General features: G+C 36.8%; 1 protein-coding gene across 5 annotated transcripts in view; it reads right to left on the reverse strand.

Annotated features, from left to right (window-relative positions):
* Positions 1 to 12,980, reverse strand: part of AFF3 (ALF transcription elongation factor 3) — a 613,873-nt gene that overhangs the window by 174,191 nt on the left and 426,702 nt on the right. For all 5 annotated transcript variants that reach the window (XM_010352080.3, XM_074404166.1, XM_074404177.1 and 2 more), the window contains one exon: positions 9,621 to 9,672. In XM_010352080.3, coding sequence (XP_010350382.3) covers positions 9,621 to 9,672 — 52 coding nt within the window. The remainder of the gene's footprint in view (positions 1 to 9,620; positions 9,673 to 12,980) is intronic.

Here is a 12,980-nt window from a genome sequence, read left to right on the forward strand (position 1 = left end):
CCTCTTTCTGCAGGTAAAATGTGAGTATTACTGGATTGTTGTAAGGGTTAGAGGGGATAAAATATATCAAGTGCCAAGAGTTGTACCTTGTTAAGGTAAGTGTTCAAAATACGTTAATTATTATCATCGGGTAAAAAAGCTGTCACAAAAATATTTTTATCATTCATATATATATATACAGGCCAGGCATGGTGGCTCACACCTATAATCCCAGCACTTTGGGGAGGCCAAGGTGGGCGGATCACTAGCTCAGGAGTTCAAGACCAGCCTGGTCAACATAGTGAAACCCCATCTTTACTAAAAATATAAAAATTAGCTGGGCATGGTGGTGCTTGCCTGTAATCCCAGCTACTTAGGAGGCTGAGGCAGGAGAATCTCTTGAACCTAGGAGGCAGAGGTTGCAGTGAGCTGAGATCACTCCATTGCACTCCAGCCTGGTGACAGAATGAGACTCTGTCTCAAAAAAAAAAAAAAAAAAATATATATATATATACACACACACACATATATATATACACACACACACACACACGTGTATATATGTATATATTTTTATACATGTATATACATTTATTTTATGTATATATTTTATGTATAGATAAATATACACATATAAATATACATATAAATAAATATATGTATGTATGTGTGTATATATATCTCTCTCTCTCACATCATGGCAACTCTCAATCAATCCTCAGCCTCTCATAGCAACCACTCTTCCAAATTCTATCTCTGTAGATTAGTTTTGCTTGTTTTCTTGAACTTCATATAGAGCAAATTTTACGGTATATATCTTTTTGTATCTGGCTTCTTTCATTTGATATAAGCTTCTGTGATTCATCCATTGCTATAGTGTGAGCAGTTTGTTGCTATTTGATTAGAAGTATTCCATTGTATAAATATACAACTATTTATTTGCCAGTTGATGGACACTGGGGTTCAGTTTTTCCACTGTTATGAATCAAGTAGCTATGAATATTCTTGCACAAATATTTTTAATGAAATTTTTTCATTTTTTCTGTATTAATGCCTACAAATGCAATTTGCAGGCAAAAGTTTGTGTAAGACTGTTAGTTCATTTGTTGGTGTTCCATTGATATTAACACACATGTAATAAATGTGTGTTTATAAGAAACAGTTTTCAAAAATTGTTAGGCCATTTTACACTCCTATAGCAATGCATGAGAGTTTGAATTGCTCCATATGCTTACCGTGATTTAGTGGTGCCAGTCTTTTTAATTTGAGCTATTTTAGTGGGTATATAGTGGTATCTCATTGTGGGTTTAATTTTTATTTCCCTAAAATGAATGTTATTAGTGAAAAGTACCTTTTCATCTGCCTATTGGCCAATTTGTGTATCTTCTTTTGTCTGTTCAAAGCTTTCATCCATTTAAGAAATTTGTTTATCATTTTGTCATTGAATTGTCAGAATATTATAAGATATTCTAGATGCAAATTATTTGTTAGATATATGTATTGAAAATATATTCTCCCAGTTTGTAGCTTGCATTTTCATTTTGATGAGCTGATATCTTTCAATTTTGATGAAGTCCAATCCATTAGAATTTTCTTTTATGTTGTTTGGTTTTGTGACCTCTGTAAGAAATTTTTGCCTGTTCCTAATTGTAAAGATACTGTCTTCTGTTTTCCTCTAGAAGCTTTGTTATTTCAGCTTTTATATTGAGATCTAGGCTCCATCTCAACTCAGTTGTCTGTGGTATGAGATTCATTTTTCCTCTGAAAAGTTGCTCTGGCACCGTTTGTTGAAAAGACCCAGCTTTCCCCATGGGACTGCTTTGGTGCCTTTGAGGAAAATCAATTGATGATATGTGTGTGGATCCATTTCTAGACTATTTTTACTACTGATTTGTCTGTCTTTATATCAGTGCCACACTCTCTTAAATTAGTTTTACAGTAAGTCTCGAAATCAGGTACTGTAAGGCCTCCAGCTTTGTTGTTCTTCAAGATTGTTTTGGCTACCTAAGTCATTTGATTTTCTAGAAAAATTTTAGAATCTGTAAAACCATTTGCTACAAAAATGCCCTACAGTCCTTTTGATCAAGACTGTGTTGAATCTATAGATCAGGATGAGAAAAATCGGGCTGTCAACACTGTCAAGTTTTCCAATGCATGACCATCTCTCCATTTGGTTAGGTTTTAAATTTCTCTCATAAATGTTTTGTAATTTTCATTATACAGTTCATATATGTCTTTGGCTACGTTTATTCAGTTTTTGTGTTTTTTATGTCACTGAAAAAGGAATTGCTTTTTAAATCTCATTTTCCAATTGTTTATTGTTGATAAATAGAAACACAATAGATTTTTGAATATTAATCTTTAAAAGTTTACTTACTGATTCTAGTAGTTATTTCGTCGTTGTCCTTAGATTCTTAGGACTTTGTCCATAAGTAATAATTATTTTCAATCTTTATATTTACTACTTCCTTTCCTTGCCTTATTGCACTGATCAAAACCTACAGGACAATGTTGAACAGAGGTGATAAGGGTAGACATCATTTGCTGTATTCTTGATCTTAGGAGGAAGTGTTTGGAATTCCACCATTTAATATGATGTTAGCAGTAAGTTTTCCGGTTTTTGTTTTTTTCTGATAGTCATCATTGGATTAAATAAGTTTCCTTCTAGACCTAGCTGGCAGAAGAGTGTTTCTTTTTTCTTTTTAAATCATGAATGGGTATTCCATTTTGCCAAAAGCTTTTTCAAAATCTATTTGGATGACCATATGATTTTTCTTCCTTATGCTATTTGTACAGTAGATTACATTAATTGAGTTTCTAATATTAAACCATGTATTCCTGTGATAAATCATGCTTAGTCATAGTGAATTACATTATTTTCATGTATCACTGAATCAGATATGCTAATATTTTGTGAAGAATTTTTGCATCATGGTTTGCTCAAACATTGATGGGATATTGTATGATATTTTTCTTATAAAATTTATGTCGGTTTTGGTATCAGGGTTGTACTGGCCTTATACAATAAATTGTGTAATTTTCCTTCTCTCTTTATTTTCTGAAAGTTTGTGTAAGACTGTTAGTTTATTTGTTGGTTTTCCACTGATATAAACATATTTTAACGTTTTCACAGAATTTACCAGTGACTTTTTGAGTATTATAAAATGTCCTTTTTTGCCTCTTGTAATACTCTTTGTCTTGAAGTCTATGGAGCATTAACACAGTCATACCAACTTTCTTATGCATATGATTTACATAGTTTATCTTTTCCGTCTTCTGGCTTCAACCTTCTTGTGTTTTATTTAAAATACATATTGTGTAGATAGCAGGCAGTCTTAATTTTATAGCCGGTCTGACCATTTTTAATTGGAGTTTTCAGTCCATGCTATAGTTTGGGTATGGTTTGTCTGTCCCCATTAAATCTCATGTTGGAATTTGATCTTCAACGTGGTAGTACTGGGAGCTGGGGCCTAGAGGGTAGTGTTTGGGTCATGGGCATGAATCCCTCATAAATAGATTAATGTCTTCCCTGAAGGTGACTGAGTTCTCACTCTTGAGAGAATAAAATAGCTCTGGAGGAAATGGAAGAGTTCCTGGAAGAGTGGGTTGCTATAAAGCCAGGCCATCTCTTAGGTTTCCCTCTTCGCACCTGCCCACTTACCCTTTGCCCTTCTCTACCATGTTTTGATGCGGCATAGAAGCCCTCACCAGAAGCCAAGCAGATGCTGGTGCCCTGCTTCCCATATAGCCTGCAGAACCACAGGCTAAGGATGCCTCTTTTTTTTCCATAAACCACCCAGGCTCAGGTATTCCATAATTACAACACTAAACAGACTATGACAGTCCATTTGTATTTAATGCAGTTACTAATATGGCTGGGTTCAGGTTTGTTATTTTTCTATTTTTTATTGATACCTATTGTTTCTCATTTCTGGTCTTTCTTTCCTGACATCTTTTACATTAATCTGTTTTTTGGTATTTTAATTACTGCAATGACTTCTTAGCTATGCTGCTTTTGGGTATTTGTTTTTAGTGGTTTCTCTGGGTATTATACTATGCATCTTTACCTAATTCCCAGTCTACTTAGATTTAATATCATATCACTTCACATAAAATGTGAAAACCTTGCAGCTGTGCAAAATTCCACCTGCCTTCCCTTATTGTCTGTGCTATTTTGTTACATATTTTACATCTGCATACATCACAAATCCCACAAAATATTTTGATTCTTACATTAAGTAATTTAAAAAATATTTACCCATATATTTATCATTTCCTATACATATTTTCTTCTTATAGGTTTGAGCTTTCATCTCATATTATTACTCTTCAGCCTGGCAAATTTTCTTTGCCAGTTTATTGTAGCGTTGGCCTACTGGAAATGAATTCTCTCATATTTCATACATCTTAACATGTCTTTATTTTCCTGTCAATTCTGAAGGATATTTTTGGTTATTTAGGATTCTGGCTTGACAGTACTTCCTTTTTCTCTTTTTGTCTTTCAGCACTTTAAAGATGTTTTTGCACTGTATTACAGCCTCCATGTTTGTGATGAGAATTCTTCAGTAAATTGTATCTGTGTTGTGTATAATACATTATTTTTCTCTGGCCGTCTTAAAGATTTTCTTTTTCTGTTTAGCTTTCCATAATGTTCCACAGTGTAGTTTGATTTGTGTTTATCCTGCTTGCAGCTTGTTGAGCTTATTGAATCTACAAATTAATGTTTTCATCCAATTTGGGAATTTTTATGCTATTATTCCTTCAGATATTTTTTAGGGTCTATTTTTTCTCTTCTCTCCTTCTGGCACCACAATGCATGTATATCAGACTGCTTGATATTTTCCTATAATTCACTCAGGCTCTGTTGATTGGTTTTTAATCTTTATTCTGTTTTTCACATTGAACAATTCTTACTGATATGAGTTTAAGTTTACTAATTATTGTGTAGTTTCTACTGTTCATTTATTTCAAATGTTACATTTTTCAGTTCCAAAGCATTTATCTGGTTATCCTTATAGGTTTCCATTACCCTGCTGAGATTCTCCTTCTTTTCAGTCATGATGACTATGTTTTCCTTTATATCCTTGGACATGTTAGAGTAATTGCTTTAGAATTCCTGTCTGAAAATTCTAATATCTAGGTCACCTCAGGGTCTATTACAGTGGCTATTTTTTCTCTTGATTATGGATCACATTTTCCTACTCATTTAAACAAATTTTTGATTAGTGAACATTGCAAATTTTATGTTTTAGAGATTCTAAATTCTCTTTTCTTCTTTTAAACAGTGTTGATTTTTTTTGTTGTTATTGTTCTATCAGGCTACAAAATTTTTAGCTGATTAGCTTGAACTTGTGGATACTAAGTGTTATACTTTGTTAGGAAGAATCTGTTTTGGTTTTGCCCTTAATGCTAGTGTGACTCCTTTGAAGGCACAACCTTCTGGGGTTTCAACAGAAAATCTGCAGCATTTACCAAGCCCCTGTAACTTGGGTGGGATTCAAATTCTGAACTTTGTAGGCAGTAGCTGTCAGCAGTAGGCAGCTGCTGAAATCTCTGCTCAGCATTTTTGGCTTTCTATTTATTGTTTTCCACTAGGCTCATTGGCATACTCCCCACACATATGCAGTTTATGGGTTATTCAAGGATTAACGGAAATGTGTATACAGAATGGAGGGCTCTCTTCTTTATGGCTCTTTTCTTTCTGTGACTTAGTCAATTTTCAGCCACTCCAGAAGCCCTGAACTCTATCCCCTGAGACCTCAGGCCATTGCAGCTGTGGCTTTCTCCTTGAGGTCTAATAGTTCTTTGTGGACCGGGGCATGCCCTCATAGGAGAAGCTATAGAAATGTAGTTCTCCCTCAGTCCAGTGACCCTCTCAAGGATCAAATTTCCTACATTCTCTGCCTTCTTTTAGTTAGATTACAAATAGCTTTTTTAACAAAAGTATTTTGTCCAGAGTTCATAACAGCTATCTGCAAGAGAGTTAGTCTAAGATAAGTTCTTCCGTCATTAATATTAACTGGAAGTCTGTCACAGACATTTTAATTTATGTTTTCATGTGTACTTACATGTTAAGATTAAATCACTTTCATCTTCCTGAATGTTCATAGGATCATTAAATAATACATTCTGAAGGGTTCCTCAGGTGTTGTCCAGACTATGTTGTACTGCCAGTCATTGACCATCTGAAGCCAATCATGATTGATCTTCTGTTTTTAAAGGAGGCCATGAAGAAAGATATTTCCTTAGGAAATAAGCTCTTCTGTTTGGAGACTCCCGACCTTGTATTAGAATTTAAGCCCATATAATGGCTTTAGTGACTCAGGGTCATAGAGTCATACAGACAGAGGGATGTACAGGCCTTACTGAAGCCATGCCGGTTCCACCACACCATGAATACGGAAAAGGCATCTTTCCTAGTGTCCCGTGCTTGCTAGCTCCATTTTCTTTCTCTGCTCCACTCCTTCAGCAGCCATGGAGCCCATCATGTTTCATGTTTTATTTAGGCTGTCTCCCCTTTTCCCATTTTCAGAAATCTGTGTGCCCCTGGTTCTGTTTACCTGGCTTTAGAATCATTCTGATACTCTGCCCCTTAATGTTATGGGCCAAACTATTTCTTCCCAAAATTCATATGTTCAAATCCTAACTTCAGTGCCTCAGAATGTGACCTTATTTAGAGACAGGGTCTTTACAGAGTTAATCAAGTTAAAATGAGGTCATTAGAGTGAGCCCTAATTCAATATGACTGCTGACCTTATATAAACGGACAGAGAGATAGACATGCACAGAGAGATGATGACATGAGGACACGTAGGGAGGAGACAGTCACCTACAAGCAAAGGAGAGAGGCCTGGGACAGCGCCTCTCTTTATATCTTCCAGAAGCAACCAACCCTGCTGACAAACTGACTGGGACTTCCAGCCTCCAGAACCATGAGAAAATAAATTTGTTACTTTTGCCACTTACTTGCTGATGCTTTGTTCCAGCAGCCCTACCAAACTAATATGCTTACTTCTTAACAAATCCTCTCCTCCCAATTTTTATACTTGATTGTGACTCATGGCTTTGCTTTGTCTCTTGAGACCCACACCCTCTTCAGTATGGAAAATGGGCAAAAATCAGAAAGTTCATGCTCTAACTCCTTACTTAAATGGAATTGACTTTTATTTATTTTTTTTGAGGCAGAATCTCACTCTGTTGCCTAGGTTGAAGTATAGTGGCACGATTTTGGCTCACTGCAACCTATGCCTCCCAGATTCAAGTGATTCTCCTGCTCAGCCTCCTGAGTAGCTGGGTTTACAGGCACATTCCACTATACCCAACTAATTTTTGTATTTTTATAGAGATGGGTTTTTGCCATGTTGGCCAGGCTGGTTTCAAACTCCTGACCTCAAGTGATCCATTCACTTTGGCAGCCTCCCAAAATGCTGGGATTACCAGTGTGAACTACCACGCCTGGCCTGGAATGACCTTTCTGGTCCTCAGATTCCTTATCCATAACATGGGGATATTGTCTCTACTCTACCTACCTAAAAAAGCTCAAATAGACACTGCATGTAAGAATGTAAAATGCTACACAAATCAAAGGCATCCTGAATCTCACTGTTCATCTGTAACGTACTGCACCTCATACCCAATTATAACAGAACCTCTTTTAGAGGTCTCTAGAGCGGTTTCAAGTTCAGAATTCTCCACTTTTAAGAGAGATGGCTGCAACCTGTTGTTTCTAGTTTAAGACGCAGGTGCCTAAGAAACTGCTTTGCTCAAAGAGGCAGTAATATGGGGTGATGCTTCTAGCTCCTATTGTTTTTATATTTCCAGAGGGTTTTAAAGTAATTCCTCAGACAACTTATGTATTTTTCATAGATGTTGTAAGAAGTAAGGTACAGAGTAAAGCAAGCCAATGCTTTTAGGGAATAAACTTTTTATTTTTCTATTATTTTTGAGACAGGGTCTCACTCTGTCACCCAGACTGGAGTACAGTGGCATGATCTTGGGTTTAAGCCATTCTTGTGCCTCAGCCTCCCGCATAGCTGGGATTACAGGGGTGTGCCACCACACCCGGCTAGCTTTTGTATTTTTAGTAGAGATGAGGTTTTGCCACATTGGCCTGGCTGGTCTCAAACTCCTGGCCTCAAATGATCCACCCGTGTCAGCCTCACAAAGTGTTGGGATTACTGAGCCCAGCCGGGAACAGATGTTTTAGAAATACATAAGGGAAGGAGAACTTTAAAAGCATATCAAACTGCCTTAACAAAACGGGTGCCTACTGAATGTGATTTTAAAATATGTAAAATTAAATGTAGGATGCTAGTCACTTTCCAACATACTTCATATATTCCATTGCCTATCTTTAAAATAATTTGATTACTTAGAATTTGAAAAAAATTGTTTCTATAATAATTAAACCTTTTATGAAATAATCTATTAGAAAATACAACTTCCCCCAAACAGCTTACATCCTGGTTGCATGAATTTTTATGCAGTTTCAAGTTTTACTCAATATAATGGAATTGTCAATGATTCTACCCTTTTCAGTTCTCTAGAATGCCTCCAGATGGCATTAAAAGCCTTTCCCATTATATTTTACAACACACAAAAAAATAAAAAATTAGTAGTATTTTAACCATTTAAGACCAGCCACATTCATTATATTACCTGAGAGCAGGACAATGGAACTATTCAGAACATTTAGGGAAGTATCTTAAGAAAGACAAACATATAATCATATCTCTTATAAAATATATAGCTCTCCTTTTCAAGCCAGAAAATCTTTCTAGACTAAGAAACAGATTTTAGACAAAATAAGACACGCAATATTTTACCACAAAGTGATTTCTAATCAACGGTACTTAGAAAATGCTTAGTAATACAGATAAATTCACAAAGCCTGTCATAATACAAAAACACATGTCACTGCTCATAAGTGATACAAATAAAGATTTTTAAGGAACAAATCTGTTACCAACTCTTACGGAGCTAAAATAAACTCACTTGCTAGCTCATGAATTTTTTAATTTAAATGTTGGTATATCAATTTGGCATCAAATTAATCAGTAAAAATATACTTAGATTTCTTGAATATTGAGAAGAAACAGACAAAACACAGAGTGAGAAGCACATGTTTTATAAGGGCCTTCGCTTATCTTTTTAAAACTGCTTTTGTTAATTCAAAAATGCCAACAAACTCTTGAGATTCCAGAGATATCTATAATTGTACTTTTCACATAATTCCAAGGTGAGGTTGCAGATGGCAAGCTTCTGAAATGACCTTGTTACTGCACAGCTGTGTGGAACAGCATACCTCCCAGTTTAAGTGTGAAAAGTTCTGCAATTCTTAAGATGCTGTGGAAAGTCTCCAACCAAATCCCCGCAGCATACATGCTCAAATCTCATTACATTTCTACTTCATAAAGAGAAGCATTTGCATTTTTCAATATTCCTCTTACTCTGCTAAAGCACAAAAAAGACCTCAAAATGCATCTGCACCCAAAGCATTTAAAGAGACATTATCATGAGAAAAGAGAACCATGGGCTTCCTTCCATCATCATTAATACTATTACAAGATACTCACACTATCTCATTTTATAAGGCATATTTAAGAGCAGGCATCTCTGATAGAAAAACGGAAGAGACTTACGATGTATTCGACGTGCCATTGTCTGGACTCTCTGGCTCTGCATCACCTTTCTCTTAAAAAAGAAGGAGAAAAAAATACCGACATATGAATCTTACAGTCTTTAAGATTTAAGAGAGATTAAATACATTTCCATGCTCCTATTAACAATCTTTCAAAATGTGTAGCAGGAGGCTTTTAAAACATCTTTTATTGTATGAGAACCGAATTTGCAAAATAATTTCTTCTCTGCAATGCAATTGCCCAGGCACAGATCTGTGAGTAGGTACTAAAGAGCTATTTGCAAACAACCAGAGGCTTGGAGTGGAGACCTTGCCAGAAGATGAATATCTTACAGATGGAACCTGTTTCCTTCCACTTCACTTTACAGAAAATTTCAGGAAATAAATTCATTGGTATTCTATATTCAAGGCACTTTGAACTTTGATTGCTTCCGCTAACACAAGCCAAACCAGGTCAGATTGAATCAGAACTTGGAGGATAATATTTTTTTTGAGATGGAGACTTGCTCTGTCACCCAGGCTGGAGTGCAGTGGTGCAATCTCAGCTCACCGCAACCTCTGCCTCCCAGGTTCAAGTGATTCTCTTGCCTCAGCCTCCTGAGTAGCTGGAGCCATAGGCGCCTGCCACCACACCCAGCTAATTTTTATATTTTTAGTAGAGACAGGGTTTTGCACCATCTTGCCCAGGCTGGTCTCGATTTCCTGACCTCAAGTGATCTGCGTGCCTTGGCATTCCAAAGTACTGGGATTATAGGTGTGAACCACTGGACCTGGCCAGGAGGAGAGAATTTTTACAAAACGCTGAGGTTGCACTGTAGATTCCAAGATCCCCCTGTTTTATATCCCATGGAGAGCCCTGGTCGCAGGTTTTGGGGTCCCTAACTTAAAGAAGAATGAGATGTAAACCAGAAATCCTTTCTGACCATCTGAAAGGCTAAAGACATGCTTCTGTGGGCTGTGATCACTGAGGAACTAACGAGCTGTACGTAGTTGGGGGAGCTTAGAACCAGTTCACTTCTTGTAGTTTGCAGTAGGTATAACGTAATTCCGAATCCTTAATCATCTGGTGGTTTGAACCATGCATCCCCATGTTCTAAGGAGTTTCTTTGTATTTCTTTAAGACTTGTAGATGGAAGGAGAAGTCACTCATAACTGAGCATGTCAGCTTGTGTGTTTCCTGATGGTTGTGCAGAGCTAATACACCCCAGAGAAGGCTGTGACTTGCAGGAAATAGGTCTGTGCCGGTAACTTGCTTTGCTGTGCTCTTTCAAGTCAGGCCTGGAGATCTCTAGAATATCTTGGTCTACTGCCCAGGTCTCGGGCCCACGCATTGTGCCATACCCCTTTTTTCAGCTGTCAACATTAGCTTGTGGTCATTTAGTCCCAGGAATGACTCCCTAAATTACATATGAACATATCCTGAAGGCACTGCCCAAACGAAACTCAAAAGCAAACTTTGTTTTCTTTTCTTTTTCTTATAAGAACAAACAGGAAACGAACACACAGTTTCTATGGTTTGTACATCGATCTCAGTCATAACCCTGTGTTACCCAGTGCCCAAAGGGACTTGGGCTAAAAGCTGGTCAGATGAGGGGAAAAATAAAAAAGTCACAAAATCTGTTTTAACTGCCTTGATAACAAACATGGATTAGACAGGGCCTCAATACATATAACACCATGTTGGAATAAAGGCTAAAGTAGCAAATTAATAAACTTGCTGTAAAGTTCATTCTTATCTATTTTGTCTTCCAGGCAAGGTCTGTGGTGTGCTCATTTAGGAGGCAAGTAAGTCCTGTTCAACTGGCTTCAGTGCTGGAAAATAATTTAGTACTTTGCAGAAACATTTTGTTTTCCCATGGACTAACCACAATCCCTCCCATAATTCTAAAATAGAGAGTTACCACACCTGCATTACATAAGACAAAACTAAATGGAAGTATATTTTTCTCAAATATATGGATCCTTTCCCCCAACCTCCTTGACTTTGGTGGAAGTGGTTACTTTCCCTCGTCAGTAGCCTCCAGTAGTCACCACATCCCATCTTAATGAAGGATGTAAAACAGCAGGCTTGGAAGGAGCAGGCAACGGTAAAATTCCCAAACAATTTATGTCAGACGACAGGAAATTGAAAATAAAAACGAAGGCATTGTTTGGATATTTTTATCCTTCAGAAAGAATAAAACACAAAATTTCCCCCAACATGTGGTGATGCACTTTCTGAACTTAACTTGAAATGTTTAAGTGTATACACCATTGGAAATATGACCTCTTTGTTAGGACCCAAAGGAAAATGATGAATGTAAGCTGGAACATTCTAGAACATATGTACAATTTTGTTTTTTTTTAGTTGGATGCTCAGGAGATGTTTTCCACCCCGATCTCTACCCAAAGAGGGCTGTCCAAGGTCCTCCTGTTTGTGTCAGCTGTTTTCATGATGGATACCACACTGGTCTCTTTGGGAGGGAACCTGCGTTGGTCGTTAATAAGCTGGACATAAGAGACTGGCTTGGGTGCAGTGAAGCCATTTTACATGTGGAAATATAATTACAGAGAGAAAGAGGGGAAAAAATGAGCCCAAGAAATAACTATATATGCAAATGCATAGGTATATAGGTAAATATGTGTAAAATCTATGTATCTATGTGTATTACACACTTTCAATTTGACAGTCCATATTTGTCTGCCTGGGCCTTCCACAGTGCCTAACATACGTTAGATGCTCAGTATGAGTCTCCCCTTCTTGGCGTCTCAAAAGTGCTGGGATTACAGGTGTGAGGTACTGCACCCAGCTGATGTGTTTTTATTTCTAGATATCTCAACTTTAGAGAGTGCCTAATGACTTCTGATATGAAAGACAAGAGGCAAGGTATTTAATATTTTCCCCCCTCCCCTCTCCTTGTAATTTTTCTTAGTTCTGTTATTATTTTTAGTACTCTGGTGGGTATTTGTAACTTTAAATACATTTAATCTTATTTTTTGTGATTAATCACCTTCTGACAGTATCTTTTCTTTTATAACATGTAAAATGAGGAAACTCACTCATCTATCCTTCCCTCCCACCACCCAGCTCACAGCTGTATCTTTCCTTTTATATCGCCAAGATTGAAAATGTTTATATTCTGTTCAGTAATTATTGAGTCATCCTCCTTAATATTAATTTAGTTAATTTAATTTTTGGTCTTGCCTATAGGTCAAGTAAAAATTATAAACTAATAATGAGAACTTGCAATATTGTGACAATATAAATATTAGTCGCTAAAGAACAAGGCAGTCTGAGTAGCCCTGAACAGAAGGGAATGCCACTAACATGGAATGAGTGCAAATGTTCCCAGCCTCCGGAGTAGCTGGGATTACAGGTGCA

Source organism: Saimiri boliviensis, chromosome 1, assembly GCF_048565385.1.
Source record: "Saimiri boliviensis isolate mSaiBol1 chromosome 1, mSaiBol1.pri, whole genome shotgun sequence".
NCBI lineage: Eukaryota > Metazoa > Chordata > Mammalia > Primates > Cebidae > Saimiri > Saimiri boliviensis.